General features: G+C 53.9%; 1 protein-coding gene across 1 annotated transcript in view; it reads left to right on the forward strand.

The window, feature by feature from the left end:
• The first annotated feature begins 2125 nt into the window (after window positions 1-2125).
• The window catches only part of SMIM35 (small integral membrane protein 35), a 77922-nt gene continuing 59108 nt past the window's right edge, over window positions 2126-20939 (forward strand). Inside the window, exon 1 of the mRNA XM_045894939.3 lies at window positions 2126-2467. Within this exon, the coding sequence (XP_045750895.1) occupies window positions 2446-2467 (22 nt within the window). The 5' untranslated portion in view covers window positions 2126-2445. The remainder of the gene's footprint in view (window positions 2468-20939) is intronic.

Below are 20939 nucleotides of genomic sequence, written 5' to 3' on the forward strand. Positions count from 1 at the left end.
TTAAAGGCTACGGGAACCCCGTCTGGTCCTCTCCTGATTTTACAGGCTTGTTCATGGTCCCCTTGGTTGGTCTTTGCCGTTTGAGGGGTCGCAGCTGCTCTGGTCAGACGAGGATTGCCCCTGTCCCTGTTTGTGCTGAGCTCTGTGTCAGGAGCTCTGGCCTGAATCCAGCTCTGCCCCTTATGAGCTATGTGTTTCTGGTGGCAAGTGACTTAGTTTCCTCATCTGTAAAACGGGTTGAGTGTGATCCGCCTCCTGGGGTTGTGGGTGCGGATGATCTAGATGACGCAGGCGGCGCACCTGACTGGTGCTCGGCAGATAGAGGAGTTGAGTACTCGAACATTCGCGCCTTCAGCTCCAGTTACCCTGCAGGCTCAGGGAGCAGAGCTGCACACGGTGTTCGAGGAGGGTGTGCGCGGCAGTGCTGTTCAAGGGCAGGACTGAGTGTCCTCACTTGTTCCAGACCCCCCCGGGGAAGCAGCCTCTGGGGGGCTGGCTCGGCTGCCGCAGCAAAGATCCGCCATCTCCTGACGAGTGTCCGCAGTGACTCCCGGGTCTCCCGTGAACTCCGGACTCGGGGTCCCGTAGGAGTGCCGCCGCCCTGCCCAGTGGCTCTGACGCTTGCCAGGCACATCACTGAAGCTCCCTTTGCCCGCTTTCCTGCCCACTTGGGAACTCCGTGGGGCCGCGCCAGTTCTTCCCCTCCGGGCTGTGGTTGGCTAGGGGAGGCTGTGGACGGAGCGCAGGCCTCAGGCCAGGTGTTCAACCACCGGGAGCCTCGAGTTCCTGTGTGTGTGTGTGTGTGTGTGTGTGTGACAGACAGATCGATTCTGAGGCTTCTTAATGAGACCAGAATATGCATAGCCTCTAGCAATTGCCTGGTATACAGTAAGAATGCACTAAATGCCAATGATAAAAACCACCACCACAACAATAATAAGACTGTTGTATCCATTTGGTGAAGCCCTGTTCTTGGGGCTGGTTATACAGCAGTGAATGAAAAAGGCACAGTCCTTGTGCCCATGAAGCATATATGCTACTATTTCTTAGTAGTAATTAGTAACTATTATTATAGAACCTAGTAAGTGCTTGGCTTAGTGCACACTCAAGAATCCTCCGTTATCCGTGGGAAGAGCCTGGCAGAGGTCCTCACACACCCCTACCAGGCACTGCACAAATGCCATTGCTGTGATTTCCTGGGGCCTGCGGGCTGCCCACAGGAGGGAATTGGGCCCTGGAGTGCACTGGACAGAGAGGGGTTCTGAGATGATGTCACGTGACCTCTGCAACCTCTCTATGAACACAGGGAGGAGGCTGCAGGCCAGAGAAGCAAAGACCTTTGGGAGCACAAACATGGTCCTTTAAAATGGGTAGGGCCGTCTCAAGGAAGTGGCAAAGGGGATGTTCAGGATCAGTGGGGGACATTACAGAAAGACCTTTCTCTCTCTCTCTCTCTCAGTGAAGGGAAGGTCATCTAAGCAACAGAAGGGGTGTGAGTAGAAGCTGGATGGTGTAGATGTCCACAGTAGACCAGGGCAAGGCCAGAGAAGGGCTCTCTGGCATGCCGGGGGACTCGGTGGAGACTGAAGTTGCTGCAAGAGCAGGGAGGCAGGGCAGGAATGGGGAGGGGGTCCCAGGCTGTTTTCCACATGGGGGTTCTATGTTAGATTTTGGTGGGCATTGGGCTCTGAGGCTGAAACAGATTTGGGGGAAAACACCGACCTCTACTTTGAGGAGACCTCTAAGGTCCTTTCCTGAGGGCCTGTGACTTGGAAGAGCTTGTTTGTTGTTAGCCTGGAGCTTCTGTTGCCCCCTCCCACAGAGGAGACTAGTCCTAGGCCTGATTTAGTTATAATTTCCTCTCTCCAAATCAGTTTTCTATCCTTAATGATTTCGTGGCAACTTGGGTTTTTTTTCTAAGCAGCACTGGGTATGAAACTTCCTCTTAGTCTTCTTGAGAAAAGTCTAAGTTAATTCTGCCCACTAGTTTCCCTTGTCTGTGTGTTCACTTCCTCCTTGTGACCTTTGGTAGAGTAGTGAGGGATGAAGTCTCCTGGCAGAAAGGGCATCATCTTTCCTCCACTTGGGCCGTGTCAGCTGGTACATTCTTCACTCAACACACGCTTTATATTATAAAGTAGACCAACTTCTAGGTAGGGAGGTGGTTCTGCAGTTAATAGTGCAAGTTCAAGTTCAAGGTCTAGTCTCCAGTCCAGGTCTATGGAGTCACATCTTGAAGGAGGAGGAGGGCATAATGGAAACTCTGGGCACTTGATATTGAAGTCCCAGAGCTTAGAGATCCTGCCGTGACTCTTATCGGCAGAGTGACCCTTTCAAGTCCTCAACCTCTTGAGCCTTGGGATTTCCTCATCTGTAGAATGAGAGCACGATGTCTCCGAGAGTTGATGTAAGATTCAAGGAGATTTGTGCTTCTCAAGCTGCAAAATGCTGCACTTGCTGCATTCAGGTAGGGACGAGATGTTTCTGTTGTTCTTCTCTTTAGACCACCAGGGAGTCCTACCCACCAAGAGAGGTGCTCCCGACAGCCTGGCCGTGCCCTCCTCCCTGGTGATCAGAGATGTGATAATGAACGAAGGCCCCAGTGTCAGGGTGGGAATGGGACAGAGGTGAGGAGGGGTGACCTCAGCTGCATTACTCTCTTTGTGTCGACATCCGTGGGTGAACAAGTGGCCTGCTCTGGCCAGGGTGGGGGAAGCACTTTACCCTGCCTCTGTTCTGTCTGTGGAGTATACGGAACTGAGAACTTTGATTGTGCGTGTTCTTCTCTGAATCTTAAGGCGTCTTGCCAATGCCCGGCATGTAGTTTATGCTTAGGGAACACATGCTGAAAGAATGAGTGAATGCATATTATAGAGAAGAAATTGAGACCACAGGAAATGCCTGAAGCTATGGTGGGCTCGGTCAGACCCATGTGCAGGACATGTGATGGGAGACTGCCGTCACACTGGACCAGGTGCCTCCTGTCTCTCACGCTCTCCCTCAAGCATTCCATTCGCCCGCTACCCTGTGAGAGTTTCTGCTTGCATGTCGATTATGCCAGGGAACTGGGAGCTGCTTTGGGAGGGAGTGGTAGGGGAAGGGTGTTGTGGTTTTGAGCCTTGTTTACAAATTTCTCTGCTGCAGTTGTGATAGAGCTGCAGGCTGGGAGGTGGAGGGAAGCACGTCACAGGGGGATTGCCACATCGGTTCTGCTCAGACTTTCTCTCCACTCCCTGGGGTTTCCAGGCAGGCTGGGGCGTGTCCCTCCCTCACCCCACCTTGGTAACACCTCTGCTAGAATCTGGCATCTTTTGCAGTCAGACTTAGCTAACTTTTTTATCAGTGTCTGGTAAATCGGCTGGTTATGGGAATTCAATCTTTCGTCATTTAGTTGTCATTCACTCACAAACATTTACCCTCTGCTTGCTGTGTGCCAGGTCCTGTGTTAGGTTTGGGGCCAACAGGTGGAAAAGACCCGGCCCTCAAGGAGCTCGCCATCTGGTGGCAACAGGTTTGAACAGATGAACGCATTTTAGGTTATGGGGGGTTCACTGTCCTGGGGAATCACTGCATGGGAATTTGAGGGGCTTTACTGAGTAGATGTTTTCATCCGAGCAAGAGGGAAGGCTGTGGAAGCTGCTGGGAACTCTGAAATGCAGATTCTCAGGCCTGAGAGCGTCTGTCTCCTGCCTCCCCAGGTTGGAAAGTTTGTTCAGAGTTCCTGAGTCCTGTTTTTCGTCTCTTTCCCCATCTTCCCTCTTCCTACAGCCCTTCCCCTCCCACCCCCCTTGAGATCAGCTCCTCAGATCCTCTTAGGCTGTGCCAGAGAACCAGGCTAGGGAGTGCAGGGTGGTTGTTGCCCGTGACTGCTGGCCTTCGCAGCTGCGCACAAGGAAAGCTGGAGGGAGAGAGGCCAGGGGTGCGGAGGAGACCTGAGTTCTAGACACTTCCCCCTGTCAGGAGCCAGGACAGAACTCTACCCAAAGGCTGCAGGGGAAGAGCCCTGGGAGATGGAAGGGGGCTGGGAGAAGCAGGGCTTTTGTACCTGCTGTTGGCTCTGCCTGAATGGCCCCTTCTCCCCACCCTCCGCACTCCTGTGTGGCCCAGGCTCCCCTGACCCCTGACCCATGTCCCTGCCTGAGCTCTCTCAGTTCCCGGCCCGTCAGCACACCACGTGTGTCTGTTGTTAGCTAACTGTGAGTTTGTGTGACTGTCCCTTCCTGCGCTCCACCCCCTCTGCACTCTGAGCTCTGGGATGGCAGGACCCAGTCTGCTTTCCCTTCCCAGCAAGGCTAGAGCCAGCACAGAGGAGGCCCGCCGCCCATTTTGTGGAATGAACGAATGCAGCTGGATGCCTGCTGCCCTTTCGGACGTGGCTTGGCCAGGAGTGTGAGCCTCCCCGGCAGCCGCTGGGGCACCTTCCCTCTCCCGGCCCCACTGAGCTCGTGGCTCAGCGGGGACCCTGAACCCAAGCTCCGTGTCAGGGGCTGGATGACCTCCCTGGGGGATCCAGCCCTCAGCTGTGTTCCGCTCTGCCACCTGTGCCTGTCGCTCCAGCCACAGCGCCTCCCCCCCGCAAAATGTCACTCTTACTGTTCACATGCCGCTCCCTCTGCCTGGAATACCCTTCCTGCTGTCTCTGTCCAGGGAGAGCCTGCTCATCCTTCAAGGTCCAGTGCAAATGCTCTTCTGAGACAGCTTCCTGACCACCCTCGAGAGAATTCCCTGCCTTCTCTGCTCTAGGAGTACCTTGCAGTCACCCTGGTATTGGACTTGCCACATTCTCTCACTGTCCTTTGCTTAAGGAGCTGTCCTTCCTCTGGATTTTGGGAAGCTGCAGGGCAGATGTAGGCATTGCACCCTTTAGCCCCGCTTCCTGTCATCTGGAGGCTGGCCAGTTACAGGGGCTGATTCAGTGGTTAGGTGGACGGAGCTACTTTGCAGGTCACAGCATCAAGCCCCCCACCCAGGTAGTGAGGGGACTGTGGGAGCAGGCAGGGGCCTAGCCCTTCCTTGCCCATCTTGCCCTCGGGGTCTTTCCAGAGCCCAGTGGGCTGCCGACTCAGCCTGTCTGAGGTGGGCCTGTCTGTGCTCCCAGACCCAGGCGGGCCTGGTGACCTGCCACGTTCCTGAGCCCCAGCCAAGCCTAGCAAACCCTGTGGGCTGAACCAGTTGGCAAGGAGAGGCGGGGAGGGTAAGGAGGGCCTGCTTCCTCTGGAGCAGCTGGGCCAGGACCGACCTCAGGTGTTGAACACGCTGCTCTGGTGGCTCCTGGTATGTTTGGGGCCTCGTGCGCAGTAAGGAGTCAAGACCAGGCTTCCCTCCAGGGCTCAGCTGCAGCCGAGATAACGAGGGACACATTGCCCTTGGGGACAGAGCTCGGGCTCAGACCTCTGCCCAGGGCCTTCCTCAGCTCCTGCTCTCACTGGGCCCACCCAGTCCTGCCCAGTTCTCAAGGGAGAAGCACTGCTATGAGGTAGCAACCACGCAGAACTGGAGTCTGTCCAGGGCGGGGGCCGGCAGGGGTGAGAGGAGGCAGGGAGGGGCAGGGGAAGGGAGGGCTGGGCCTGGGCATGAGTTGTTTCACTGCTCCCCAGGGCTGGGAGCTGTGGTTGTCCCAGCCTCATTAGAGGGAATGACTGGGTTATTAGGCACAGCTGGTTTAATGGCTAGCTCAGGGGCCAGAAGCTCCCTGGTCCTACCCGGGATCCTGGCCACGCTGCTGCCTTGCCTTTGGGGCCTCAGCCCTGGCCCCCCAGCACAGTGTGCCCACCTGCCCTGCCTCCTTCCCTGGCTGGTGAAGCTCCATGTTGGCCTTGCCACCCACATGTCATTTCCTGGACTGGATTCCTCTTGAGTCCCACGTCCTTAATTCTGTATGGGGCTTCACGGTTCACACAGCTATTCACGTTCTTAGCCCATTCTTTCTGCCAACCGTGTTTGTGCTCCAGTTAACTGCCTTAGAAACTACCTCGTCCTACATCACCCCCTCAGGAGACACCCAGGCCTCCTCAGTGCCACCAACAAGCAGCTCACAGTGGGGCAGGCAGGCAGGCACTGCTTTCTCTTCTCTCTCGAGAGCCCAGCAGGATGGAGCTTTTCTGCACACAGGCTCGGCTTCTACATGCTTCCTTGGATGGGGCTGGGGGAAGCTGGCGCTTCGGTCCTGGCTGAATTACAGAGTAGAGCAGGCAAGCCCTTCCCCTTCCTGACCCTCAGCTGCACCAGCACCGGGGCTAGAGTTTTACCAGACTTTTCAGAGGAGCGTCATGGGAAGAGCTCGGGCTGGGAGTCAGGAGACCGCCACATGTGGGGCCTCAGCCCGTCACCTCTGTTCCCCTTGGATGGAAGCTTCCCCTTCCTTCCCCTTCCCTCCCCTTCATTGTTGTGTTGGGTTTCCGGCAGCTGCAGCACCTTCACCAGGAATCAGAGAAGGAGGATTCCCCGAGTTCCACCTCAGACCCAGCTATTATTTCTTCCCCTCCCTGGCCTCAGTTGTCCTCGAAAGATGGGATTGAGTCTCTTTGTCCCGAGACAGCGAAAGAAGCTCTAGGTGTTCAGAGGAGGAGGAGAGAGGGCAGGGCCCAGAAAGAGACCAGCCGGTCTCCACAGACACCTTGGACTGTTTTGAGGCAGCTGTCCATTGTTTGCTTTAAGAAGAAAAGGAGTCAGTTTCCCAGGGAGGTGGCAGAGGGCCGTCGTAACAGCCCCTCGCCCTTGGCAAAACAGTGCCAGTCTCCAGCCAGCAGACCAGGAGACTGGACGAAAGAACAGGCAGGATTTAGGAGGGCGATAGTCAGAGAGGGGAGGCCTGGCCTCTGTGTCCCAGCTTCCTTGGACCTGGTGCAGGGGCTGTTGGCCAAGGGGGGTAGAGGAGGGCAGGGGAGCACTGAGGCTTGTAAGAGCCGGAATGTGGGGGTGATGCGGTGTGACCTCTTTTTTAACTGGGAAGGTGTTACAAAATTCTCAGGCTACTGGCAGGGCCCTTTATGGGGAGACCTGCCCTCCCCCAGAACTCAGAGCCAGAAGGCCCCCACACTCACCATGCTGGCTCTGCGATCTTCTGGATTTCTCTACGGGCTGGAGCTGAGGTCGGCGGCCCGTCAGAAGGTGGGCCTCCTTGGATCGGGCCGTGGCTGGCCAGCAGGTCAGAGGCCCCTGGGCAACGCGGGCCGGCAGAGACCTAAGTGCAGGGCAGGCCTTGGTCCCGCATGTCTGGCATCCCTCTCCGCTTAGCGCCCTGGTCGCCTCCACCGCTGTATTCCAGGAGTGATCTGGGGACTGTGGGGCCAGTTGATTAAAACAACATCATGAAGTGGCCAAACTGGAATGATTATGTGTCTTGTAATCTGACACCTGTCCTAGGGGCTGGCACACACCTGCAGTCATTCATGGCCCTTTGGCCTCAGAACAGGGGACACGCCCAAGGTGTTGCAAAAGCAGCCTTCCCACCTGAATGACTTCCACCCAGCCAGAGATATCAGGAGGCGCTCTCTTTCTCTCCTCGCTGCGCGACTTTGCAGCGTGTGGGTGCTTCTGATTGGGGTTGTGGGAAGGTGCTCCGTAGAACCTGTTTGTTGCTACGTGGGGAGCAACAGGATTGGAAAGCTCACGGAGCGGTTTAGCTACGCGCCCTTCCCTGGCCCTCAGGTGTAGAGCTGGCCTGTGAGGGGCTCATGCACAGTGCACCTGCCAGCATCCCTTCCGAGTGTTTCTTGCCTGTCCTCCTTGGTGCTTACAGATTTGAATATCTTGGCCTGAGTTGCCCCCTGCTCAGGGGATGGACAAGGTGACATCTTGAACCACAGAACCAGAGAGCTGGAAGGAACCCGTGTAGCTGTCTTCTCCCATTCCTTCATGTTGTGGGCGAGGAAATGAAATTCCAGAGAGGCAAAGCCACGTATCCAAGATCACGCAGTACATTCGTGTCAGATTCTGAACAAATCCAGATCTTCAGTTCCTTGGCTTTGAAACCCTCCCGGAGGGCACCTGGGTGGCTCAGTTGGTTAAGCGACTGCCTTCAGCTCAGGTCATGATCCTGGAGTCCCTGGATCGAGTCCCGCATCGGGCTCCCTGCTCGGCAGGGAGTCTGCTTCTCCCTCTCCCACTCTCCGTTTGTGTTCCCTCTCTTGCTGTGTCTTTCTCTGTCAAATAAATAAATAAAATCTTAAAAAAAAAAAAAAGAAACCCTCCCGGAGACCAGCCTGGGGTAGACGCGTGCCAGATGGAGATTATCTCATTTAAACCTCATAACAACTTTGTGACATAACTTTGTGAGGGGCTCATGCACAGTGTCCACACTGTGGCCCCTTTGTGCCCGCCATCTCTTTAATTCCCGCGCAACCGTGTGAGGAAACACTTTGTTCCCATTGGACAGTCGAGGAAATCAGAGCTCGTGGACATGAAGTGACTGGCCCCTAAATCTTTAATACCGACTTTTTGGCAGAGTTGGGACTTGAATCTGGTTCTCCATGTGCATGGGCTGAATACTGTGCAGGTGTCTGAAGCCCCAGGTCTGTGGTGTGGGGGAACATGGCCTGTAGAAGACTGTGGTGGCGTCTGAGCAGAAGGGGTACAGATTTAACTGATGGCTGGCCCCGTCTCAGCTACTCAGTATGGTGTGGCCTTGGACTCGTCTCTGAGCAGCAGAGACCCGAGGCGGGTCTGGAGGCTCTCTTGAGCCAACATGGCAGTGGGCTTTAGAACTGGAAGTCTGGGACAGAGCAGGTGAGTTCGGGGGACAGGCTGCAAAGACCTGGGCAGGTGCCTCCCTTTTAAGGAGGACTCTCCCAGTCAGACAGTGAGAGGCCAGTGGGCCACCCTGCACCAGCCTTTCCCTAGCCTTGGTTCCTCTCTGTGCCCCAGGTTTGAATTTCCTCGCTGGGCGCTCAGGTGATGAACCAGGAAAGAGAGGTAGCCGTGTCCACAAGAGCGCTGCTGGGAGTGCCGTGTTGGAGGGGTGATTCCTCGACCCTTCTGGCTCCGCTCCGGATCCCGCTCCTAGGTGGGTCTGGGAGCCCGGGGAGAGGCAGGGCTTGCTGCGGGGCCTGTGGCCGAGGCTGCAGAATCTACAGGTGGGGGCACGGAGGACCCACACCTCCCAGGGGCCAGGTGCAAACTACTGCTGGGCCCCCCGTTCATCCAGGGGCAGCCTTAGCTCCCCACTCCACCTCCTCCTGTCCCCCCTCTGACCACTCTCGCTCTCTTCCACCCATCTCTTTAGAGTCCCATCCTGGTTCCCCTCCCCCCTTCCTTTTGCTTTCCTCTGATCTCTTCCTCTTTCTCTTCCTTTCATTTCCAGCATACGGGTCAAGGTCAGAGGCAGTTTTGCCATGAAGCTAACGCAGCCTGAGCTGTAGACGTCCCCCCACTGCCCCCGGCTGCCATCTCCCTTGCATAGCCTGTCCAAGGCCAGGAAGGGTCCCAGCGATTTGTCCACACAGACATATGTTACTGGAAATCGTGCAGCAGTTTTTTGGTACGCTTTTTCTCAAAAAGCATCAGGCCTCACAAAACCTGGCTCTCCCTCGATCAAGAGCACAGGCTCCGGGAGCCTGGCGTCCTGCGTCCTCATCCCAACCACTGACTGGGTGCCTGGCCGTTTTGGTCAATCCTCCTGAGCTTTGTGTTCCTCCTCTGTGAAGTGCAGATGGTGATAGTACTGACCTCACAAAGTTGTTATGAGGTTTAAATGAGATAATCTCCATCTGGCACCTAAAAAACACACATACACAGAAAACACAAAAGCTTCGTGAATGGAGCAGTTATCCTTATTTGTTCCACAAAAGACGTATTTGGGGAGCTCCTGCGAGAGCCGGCTCTTATGCTAGGTGCCAGGGATTCAGAGACGAGAGACACGGGCCGAGCACACAAGCATATCGAGTTCCACAGGTGTCCTAGTGGAGGTAGAGAGAAGACTCTTGGGGGCTTCAGAGATCCTTTTTCATCATTTATTGCCCTCCCCTTAATTTCCTTCTTTCCTCTTCTTCCCTCTGCCTTCATTTTCCCCCTAGGACATTTTTACTTAGGTCATTTTTAGGGCAGTGTATTAACTGCCAGTTGTTTTGATCATACACTTGTGTTCGTATCAGCACCCATCTGCTCCTCCACCCAACAATTAATTTTCTGTGGTGGTAAAGGCACGGTGGTGGGACGCCTGGGTGGCTCAGTTGGTTAAGCACCTGCCTTTGGCTCAGGTCATGATCTTAGGGTCCTGGGATCGAGCCCCGCCTAGGGCTCCCTGCTCCATGGGGAGTCTGCTTCTCCTTCTCCCTCAGTTCTCCCCCCCGCCTCTCCGTTCACTCTCTCTCTCTCTCTCTCGCTCTCAAATAAATAAATAAATAAAATCTTAGAAAAAAATAAAGGCGCTGCGGTTAGAACTGTGGTTGGGAAAAATAAATAGCTTGTATCTTAGAGAGCCCAGTCTGCCCACATACTGCATTTCTCCTGTGAAAGCAGGAGCTTCTGAGGGCAGCAAGCCTTCTAGATCTTTCCTGCTCCAGGTGTGTCTTTGGAGCTCCCAGCATTCATGAATCGCCTTGAGCTTGTCAGAAATGGACACATTTCAGAAATTCACATTTCTGTGAATTGGGCACATTCATTAACCTCCCTCTGCCTCACTTACCTCATCTGTAAAATGGGCGATAGTAAAAAGACCCACCTTCTAGGGCTGTTGTGAGAATCAAGTGACTTAACATTTGGGGAGTGCTTACTGGTACATGGTGCATGGTAAGTGCCACGGAAATACTGCCAGAAAGGTGAACATGAGGATTATTTCAGTCACAGGTTAAATGAGTCATTACCTTCAGAATGTGTTTCTGGATTACCTACTGAATCAGAATCTGTATTACAAGATCCCCGGGTGGTTCGTATGTACCTCAGGGTTTCAGAAATGCGGTTCTAGATCTCTTCCCACACTCAGGAGTGGGTGAAGCCTGTTATTTCTGGAGTGAGCTGAATTTAGAGACTGGAGGTTGCCATAGATGAACCTTTAGGGTTCCTTCCAGCCAGCAGAGTCTATGGTTCTTTCCTCTGAGCCCAAGTAATCTGAGCTCAGTTTCAGTGATAGACCCTTCTGTTGGGGCCCCTCCCGGGAAGTTCCAAGGAGAAGGACCCAGACGGTGGGCATGTGCTGGCAACAGCCTGTACCATCCAAGCCAACGGCTCTGAAATGCAGCGTGTAGGGGATGCAGTACGCATCTGTGGGGACAGGAGGGGCGCCTTGGCTCACTGTGAGGTATGCAAGCGTAGCTTTCTGTTGATTCGCTAACTTTCTGGAGAGGATTTTCACTGCTAACCAGCCCCTCTCCCAAGACATGGTTTCGGCCCAGAAGCTGTGGAATTAAGCGTCACCTATCCGCACCAAGGGGGACCTGGGGACGTTGAGAAAGCCTGATCCTGGCGATCTCTGTCAGGTGGGAGCTGACCTTCCTTTTGTGGCCCTCACTGGGGCGAATTCCACTCAGGCTGGGAGTGTGGGGGTGGGGGCAGATAGGCATATCTGACAGAAGGACAGGGCACTTTTGCTTCAATAGGCCACAGAAGTGAAACCTTGCTGAAACATCTAATGGGTTCCTGCGTGCCAGGCTTTTGTATCTCTGCAAAGAAATGCATTACCTCAGTTAGACCTCAGGGCCACCCTAGAATGTGAATGCTGTTATTACCTCCGTTTACAGAGGGGCAAACTGAGGCTCAGAGAGTGCTGGGCCCCAGGTTTGTGTAACCTAAGACTCCTGGGCCTTTTCCACTTCATGGGGTGTGGGTACATTGTGCAGGGAGAGGGTCCACAGTGGCCTCTGAGTCCTCCAGAGACCTCGAAAAGCCACGCAGACCCCCATAGCTCCAGAGCCCTGTGTGGGCCTGCCTGGGCCCTGGGGGCAGTTTCCACATTGCCCATGTAATTTGAAATTGGTCTCCGAAAAACACCTCGTCATTCAGCCTTTTCCCCACAACTTAGGCAAAGAATGAATTTCAGATTATTGCTGAGTCCAGCCTTTCTTTCCATCTGTCTCCAGAAGATGTTCTTCACTCCACCCTGGAGCAGCAGGTGGTTGAAAGAAATAGGGAGGGCAGTGGAGCTGGGAGACATTGCCTTTCATCCTAACTGTGCTGTAGATCTGAGACTATGAGCATATAGGACTTCGATGAGTTTTTCTTTTAAGAACCTGGCTAGAAATTAAATTGTATAGATGAACACTTTGTTACATTTATATTCTCAGGATCAATAGCGTGTCCATGGCATAATCACCATGCACAGCTTTAAATCTGGACTATAAGGGCTCTGTCACTTACTGGCTCTTTCACCTTGGGCACATTCATTAACCTCTCTCTGCCTCACTTACCTCATCTGTAAAATGGGCGATAGTAAAAAGACCCACCTTCTAGGGCTGTTGTGAGAATCAAGTGACTTAACATTTGGGGAGTGCTTACTGGTACGTGGTGCATGGTAAGTGCCACGGAAATACTGCCAGAAAGGTGAACATGAGGATTATTTCAGTCACAGGTTAAATGAGTCATTACCTTCAGAATGTGTTTCTGGATTACCGTGTGCCGTGTATTCACACATGTCGTTCATTCTTTAATGCTTCGTCAGCACGGCATGTTTGTAATTCCGGTTCCAGCACCACCCTTTGCCAGTTGTGTGCGGGGAGGGCAGGACCCTTACCCTTCTGGGCCTCAGTTACCTGCAGGGTACAAAGAGCTGCACAGTCTGCCTCACGGGCTGGCGGGGAGTGTGGGGGAGGAACGTGGCGGGGAGGCTCTGCCCTCCCCACCAGGGCTGTCAAGGTAAGGGGCTAGCTGTTGCTTGCAGATCGGGACTTGCCCGAGAATTTCCAGGCCCGGATGGCATCCCTCCGCCTGCTCTGGGAAGGGCCGGACCGTCCTGCACCTGTGCTCCTTCTGGGTTCTTAGAGCTGCACTGAGTTTTGTTCACCATGTGCTGGGCTCATTCTGTTGGCTCGTTCTGCATCTCACGACCCTTGCAGGAGGTGTCCAGCCCCCACATCTCATTTCCGGCACTCTACTTTTACCCCTCTCCAGGGATGGGATTACAGGCTGATCCCTGGAGAGATGCAAAAGCAGAATGCCTGGTGTAAGCCGGGGCCGAACCAGCGGAGAAGGTGAGCTAGTCAGAGGCTTAACAGGACAACTCCCCTCTCCCCCTTTTGGCCCAGCTACTTAAGGGTGCCATCTAAGAGTCGTAAATCCCAAAATGACCCAGCTTTGACTTTCTGCAAAGGTTCGTTGGTGAATGCTGGTTGATGTGATCCGTGCAGCTCCTGGTTCACCCAGGGAGCCGACAGGTGCAGAGGGCATTGTAGCAGAATCCGTGCGTCCGGCAAGGAGGCAGCGAGAGTAGCAGTGTTTTCTCTGGCGTTGTTGGGGGAGAATGTGCATGAATTGGTGAGGAAATATCACACGTGTTTATGTCCAGAGCTTTACAGGGACAAAGCACTTTTTCTTCTGTGACCTTCAAAATGACCTTGGGCACTTCACCAAAGAACGGAGGCTCAGAGATGCTGACTGACTTGTCCAGGGTCCCACGGCTACTGAGATGTCCATCTCGAAGTGACCAGTCCCCAACCCCTTCACATGGTACTTTCTTCTACCTTCTTTTGACAACTGGGCAGGGCAGCTTTCTGCTGGGTGGTAGGTGTCTATACTGGGTTGAATGGCATCCTCTAAGAATTCATATTCACCTGAATCCTCAGGCTGTGACCATACTTGGAAACAGGGTTGGCGTAGCTGTAGTTAGTTAAGATTAGGTCATGTTGGAGTAGGATGGGCCCTTCATCCAACAGGACGGGGGAGAAGCGGCAGGGACAGACACGCACAGAGGAGGGACGAGGTGAAGACCCAGAGGGAGGGATCGTGCGAAGACGGGGGGCAGAGGCGGTGAGAGGCAGCCGCAAAGCCAAGGGACCCCTGGGGTGACCAGAAGCTGGATGAGGGAAGGCAGGATCCTCCCCTGGAGGCTTCAGAGCGAGCCTGGCCCTGCCAGCACCCTGATTTCAGACCTCCAGACTCCGGAACTGTGGGACAATAGGTCTCTGCTGTCTAAGCCACCTAGTTTGTGGGCCTTCGTCACTGTAGCCCCAGGACACGAATGTAGTGGCAGTTGTCCGAGTTCTATCTTCTTCTCTGTGTTCTTCCTCTTTCCTCTAGAGTTGCCCTGTCCTTCCTCCTCCTTGATGGTTATACACAGAAAGCAGCTAAATCCTGGTAGCTTGTGCCCGACGTAGATGGGAGTTTTTTATTTTTATTTTTATTTTTTTTATTTTTTTATTTTTAAATTTATTTGAGACAGAGAGAATGAGAGAGAGAGAGCACATGATAGGGGGGAGGGTCAGAGGCAGAAGCAGGCTCCCTGCCGAGCAAGGAGCCGGATGCGGGACTCGATCCAGGGACTCCAGGATCATGACCTGAGCCGAAGGCAGTCGCTTAACCAACGGAGCCACCCAGGCGCCCCTAGATGGGAGTTTTGATCCTTGACCTCGATTATATTTACTGTGGCAAATTCCCTTGTGTATTCCTGTTTGGCTCTGGCTTTTTTTCAGAGTCCCTTCTACCACCTCAGCTCCACCAAGGGTGCCCTGTTCTGCATCATGGTGTGATGGTGTCTGGGAGGGGAGGTAGGAGGTGACATGGCCATCCCAAGGCTTTTTTCTTGCAGCCTGGGACTGGTGGTCTTAGGCTGGAAGCATGGGGTCGTGCTGGATCTTGCTCTTGGCCTTCCAGTTCAGGCCGGACCAACACTGCCCAAGGATGGAAGGATGGGTGGAAGCCTGGTGCCGTGGGCTTGTGTCTTGTGGGGGTGGAGGTGCTGGGTTTTCTGCTTTTGTAAGTGACACCCCCCCCCCCCCCCCCCCCCCGCCAAGGCATTTCCTTCACCAGAGCCATGAGCCAGATGGTTGGAGATGTTTGAGTCGTGATGGTTGCCTGGTCACTGTTTCGGTCACTGCCCCTGGACAGTCTCTTTATGCTGGACTTCCTGCTACCTGTCCTTGTGCCGAGGGTGGGCTGGGAGGGAAGGGGGTCGATGGAGATGGAATGGTGAACTGGAAAGACCAGTGGTTCCATTCGAGTCCTAGCTTAGTGACCTGCTAGCTAAAACAGGCTGAAGTACTTACGGACCCCGTGCCGGGCTTCCTGGGAGGGACCACGGTTTTCTACCTGCGGTCTCCGTGCAGTGCCTGCCACACAAAAGGGGCTTCAGCATTGCTTTTGGGTAAATGTAGCTTAAAACACAGGTCCTGCCACAGAGGACGATGGTTCTGGCAGGGGTGCAGGGGAGAGGACAGAGACAGGGAAGAGGCAGTAGTTCAGGGGAAGGATGGAGGAAGCCTTCATCAGTGCGTGGTCCACAGGGCTGGGGAGGAGGAAGAAAAGGAAGAGGCACGTTCTGACTTTCCACTCTGTTTGGCCCGCTGCTGCCTGCGGGGCGCACTGGGACTGCTTCTGTCCTGATAGGCTTGTAGACTCCGTCTTTCTGTTCCCATGATAACTGCGGGAACAGAGGTAACTGGCCCAGCACCCCACAGCCTGTACTGGGCAGGCTGACCTGGAACACAGGCAGGTGGGCAGCTGGAGTGTAGACCTCCAGACACAGAACCAAAAGGACCCACTGAGGGAAGGATTGGGGGTGGCTGAGACTGTGGGTGGTGGTGTTGGTGGCAGGCCGTTAACAAATGAGTTCATTGGGTTGACCCTGTTGGAAGAGGGAATGCTTTTAGATTGTCTGTGTCCAGGCCTTGCCAAATCCCATGGATGATCATTTATTGGTAACGCTGGTGCCTCTCGCTTGACTGAGTGCTTTTGGCCACGGAGCGATGCTTGACGGGGGAGGCGGCTTGGCTCCTTGAGGCTACTTGGCCTCCCTGAGGTTGCCAGGATGCCAACACAGTGCTGTCGTGTGCTAGGAGCTCACTCCCTCACCTGGGGCCCTGCTCCGCCTCCAAGTAGGTTTCACGTCTGGCTTGAAAGGCCATCAGTGAGCAGCACTTCAAGAATTTCAACGTGCAGACATGATCCTGGATGCCCCTCACACCATCTCCCATGGCCTTCATCCTCTCCCTGCCCGTTACCCTGAACCAAAGTTCTTGAGCCTGATAGTCTCTGGCCCAGGCCATCCCTTGTCCTCATTCTTGCCTCTGTGAATCTCTGATTCATCAGATGTTTACTGAACAGCTACAGGGTGCTGGGGACACGCAGATGAATGAAGTGTCTTTCTTGCCTCTGCAGTTCTTTGGTGGGGGATAGCAGGGTGGGTGAGGGTGGCCTGGCCCAGACATCGCACTCTGATCTCCTGGTGCGTGCTGTGCTGAAAGAGCAAACAGAGCCAGAGGTCAGGGCTGCCTCCCCAGAGGAGGTAACATTTGAACTGAGCTTATGAAGATGAACAGGACTTGCTCAGGTGGAGAAGTAGGGGCCCTAAGGGGGAAAAGAAGACTCAGCACAGAGAGGAGGCTGAGTGTGTTTGGGGAGCCAGCTATTAATTCCGCAAATATTTACTGAGCACCTGCTCCCGGCCAGCCTTGTGCTGGGCCTGGGAGCATAAGTAATACATGGCCTCGAATACGAGAAATTTACAAGACATCTTCTTTTGTGGGACCTGTACACAGAATGAGGAATTTGGACACAGACCCTGTATACACACTAGAAGTTCCCAAGCTAGGGTTCTTGAGCCCTGGGATTATGCAAGAGGATCCATTGGGATAAGAGAAAAAATATCAAAACCTCTATGTGTATTTTTTAAACTTAAAATAAGAATTTGAGCTTCTCTAAAATTTACTGTACGAGTAGACCCTGGTGCCTGCACTCAGCCCCCGTGTCACGCATGTTGCCTGCAACAGAGAGGGTCTGAGGGGTTCCATGAAACGGGCAGGGGCTCCTCACATCATCATTCAGTTTTAGCATATTGCAACATATTTACACCTGCTCCTGCAGTGGATTTATGGGTGATCTCATCTGGCTTTAACTAGATTGACCCTCACACAATGGATAAGGGCTCAGCAAGTGGCAAGACATTTGGGGACTGGAGGGAAGGTGGTTATGCAAGCACAAGTGGACAGCAAGAACATGGCAAGGTGGTTGCTCCCCCACTCTTAAAGGGCTCCTTGTTGTCTTTCCAGCTCGAGTTAAAAATGGTAACAATCTGATTGTAGTCAGTGGAAGCTGACCAGAAATATTTCAAGTTACCAAGGTAAATTTTGCAACATAGATTCAAATTTCCTGATGTCAGTAATATTCTTTCGCTAAAGGTTTATTGTCTTTTAGATACGCCATATACCAGGTATTTCCCTATACCACCATATAATGATGGTGGTACATGGAAATGCAATATACGCATATGTACATAAAAATACATATGTTAGGGATGGGTACCAACATTTTTTGGTTACTGACAGTGATCAAAGAGGTTTGGACATACTAACTCTAGGCAATCAGGAGCCAGTGGAAGTTTTTAAGCAGGAGGTGACTTGTTAATTTCAGAAGCCCCCCCTGGCAGTCGTGGAGTGAGAGACTGGGGTACAGAGAATAATAGGGCTCTTGCAGGAGTTCAGGTAGTGAGGATGAGGTCCTGAACCCAGGTTAGGGGGACAGGAGAGGAGAGAGCAATTTTACATATGAATTAGACTCCAGCGACTGATAAGTTTGGAAAACAAGGCGGGGGGAGGATCCAGGGTGAGTCCTGGTTCTCTGAGTGAGCAGATAGTGGTAGCATTTACCACGGTGGCAGATAGAAGCAATGGGTAGGTTTGGGGAGGGAGATGAAGAGTCTGAATTTGAGCAGGTTGAGTTAGAGATGCCAGGGAGAGCCTTGGGTGGAGCTCTCCTGCTTGGTGAGGCTTCTGGAGGTCTTGGGCTGCAGGCGCCCCTTCCTCAGGCAGGGCCCCGGTGAGGGAGTGTTGAAGGAAATGAAATGAGTTAATAAGGCAGCAGCGCTGTCTTCTCTCCAGTCTTGTTGCCTTCCCAAGGATCAGACCCAGGCTACTCCCCATATTGTACTTCTGGGAACCACCCAGAATGTGGGTACCCCTTGTTTTCTTCCTCTGAGCCATCTTGGGTTGTGATCAGACTCCTTACACGACTTCAGGCCAAAGTAATTAAGAAAGTCTGATGAGGCCGGGTGTGTCCTTGCTCTCATCTTGGGGTGCTAAGATAAGCAAGCGGAGGTCAGGGAAGGTGCTGGGTGGGGCAGGATGGGGTGTGGGTGCCGTGCAGATGCCAAGGCAGGGACAGGTGTTGGATCACTAAGGCTCCACGGGGGGCCATGCTCTAGCACAGAAACATTTCATTATGTCCTGGTCTGGTCATTTCTGAGTTGAAATTTCCATGCTGCCCCAGTTCAGGATGTGCTTGTCTGAGAGTCCACCTGGGGCTTGATGTGGAGAAGGCGAGCAGCTATATTGGTGATGCCTCTGAAGATGGTACCCAGAACCACCAGCGTGCCCTTCTGGCGGGATCCTGGGCTCTGTGTGTGTGTGGGGAGGGGAGTGGGGCAGGGCGTGTGATGCTGATGGGAGGCTGGTGGCTATCTTCTCCCACTTTATTTTATTTAAAATTAAGTGTTTTTTTTTTTAAGATTTTATTTATTTATTTCACAGAGAGAGACACACAGCGCAAGAGGGAACACAAGCAGGGGGAGTGGGAGAGGGAGAAGCAGGCTTCCCGCGGAGGAGGGAGCCTGATGCGGGGCTTGATCCCAGGATGCTGGGATCATGACCTGAGCCGAAGGCAGACGCTTAACGACTGAGCCACCCAGGCGCCCCAATCTTCTCCCATTTTACTGTTTTTCTTTGGAAGAGAAAAGAAGAGAGGTAGAGATAGACCAAAAAAAAAGGGGGGGGGGCTTAAGAGAATGGAGTAGATTTAGAAATAAAGACAGAAAAATGATGCTGAGAGGAGAGAAGAGACAGAAAATAGGAGAGAAGCAAGGTTATCTAGAGAATCACCTGCTGGCAGAAACAGAAGAGTGAAATTGAGACCGGCGAAAGGAACACAGAGGGCATGAGGAGGCAGAGGGCAGGGGGGGTCAGGGGCGTGAGACCTGCTTGGATGAAGCACTCGCCCCACCTTCCTTCTTTCCCCACCCATCTGCCCCATTTCCCTGATTGCAAAGTCGGAAGGGGCCGGAGCTGGGCTGCGCGCAGAGTCCCAGCCACCTGCCTGCCTTTATTCCTGACACCCAGCTGGGCTGCAGGAAGAGGTGAGAGCCAGTGTCACCTTTGCTGCTGCTGGGGGCAGGGGGCCCTCAAGCAGGGTCTGGAGAGGAGCCAGGCTGACCTGTGGTCCTGGCCCCCTGAGCCTGTCTTGATGTCGTAGCTCTGGCTGCTTCTCTTGATTTGCTTTTCGTTGTGATGGAAGAGAATTGAAAGCCCATGTGATGGGTGGTCACACAGGACCTTACAGTTCAGGAGGGAGGACTGGGTTGTCCTACCCTGGGACCGAGGCCGTGCGTGGGGTGGAAGTGCCTTGTAACCGTCATGCTGTGTGCATAGTGAGCGGCAAGCTTGCACACCAGCAGCCCGGCTGTGGGCTGCAAAAGCGGGGATCCTCAGCGTAGTGAGGGTTGGTTTTTTGAAGTTAACTCATAATAGGAAGAGAAATGGCATCTCAGAGGCCCAGAGAACAGGGGCCTGACTCTGGCTTTGTCAGTGACACTAACACGTCTAGACAGAGAAAGTGTCCTCAAAGGGGTATCCCGGGTGTAGAGGAAGCAGGTGCATGGATCCAGACAAGCCCAGGTCAGAGGCCAGGGCCTGGGGAGAGGGAGGGGGAGGGGTGCCCTAGTGGAGGCCTAGTGGAGTTCATGGGGCCTTTTCAGAGCTCAGGTGACATTGTCCCTCCCACCCTCCCACTTCCCTTGATCTGATTGTGTGTTCATTTGGTACCTAGTCACTGATTCGGCTTCCGTGGGACATGGATGCCTAGAAGAAGACAACCTGGGGTGGGCACTCATCACGCTGGTCCCTGGAATAATTTACTATTAAAAAAATCAATACATTGGCATAATCGTAGCAAGAAATGCCACTTACAGAGTGAGCACTTACCAGACTCTGCTAAATGCTTTACGTGAATGTGTCATCCGATGCTGCCAACAATCTTGGGAGGTGGGCATTCTTTCCTCTGCTTCGTAGATGGGAAGACAGGCCCAGATCTGGGGTTTGCAGCAAACTTTCGGAGGCCAAAGCCTGGTCTCATCACCCTTGTCTTCTTGGAGGAGCTGGGGTTGGGGGTGATGCTGGGCTCCGAGCCCAGGCCCAGTGCAGCCTGAGTCATCCCCACCGAATGTGGCAGTGTCTGTCTGCCACTGAGAAGGTGGTACAGAGAGCCCCATCTCTGGACACGCAGGGCTGGGGCCAGATGCTAGAACCAGTGACTCAGCAAGAGTGGCTTCTCTGGGAGGCTCTGCTGGCCCGGGGGCCTCCCCACGGGAGGCCCCCAAACCTGTCGCCAGGACCACTGTGACGGCAGGACACAGGGCTGGACTTGCAGCACCAAGTGCTTACTCTGTCCCTTAATCTTGGATCAATAAGGAATAATTAAGGACCAGCATGAATGTCTGCCTAGGGATCCAAAGAATAAGGGCAGCTAAGCAGAAGGGGAGGTGCTGTGAGGGCCAGTGTCTGTCCTCAAGGCTGGCTGAAAAGAGATTTTGAAGTCAGAGTGGAGCCAGCATTCCAGGGGGCCTGGGGCTCGCAGGGAACCAGAGGAAGAGAGGGGAGAAGGGGATTGCTAGAGGTAAAGAAGAGGGGCCCCTGTAGACTCTGGCTGTGTAGAAAGGGGCTCTAGCCAGCCAGTGGCGGCTGCTTTCATCCCACCTGGGAGGCAGGGGCACACAGGATCCTAAGCTGGGAAGGGAAGCGAGGCAGCCTGCTCTGGGTCTCCACCAGGAATCCTTCCCAGCCCACCTGCTCCCTGTCCAGCCTCCACCG

Source organism: Mirounga angustirostris, unplaced genomic scaffold (genome assembly GCF_029215605.1).
Source record: "Mirounga angustirostris isolate CCGP_5_RB_7025 unplaced genomic scaffold, mMirAng1.0.hap1 SCAF_13, whole genome shotgun sequence".
In the NCBI taxonomy this organism is placed as follows: Eukaryota; Metazoa; Chordata; class Mammalia; order Carnivora; family Phocidae; genus Mirounga; species Mirounga angustirostris.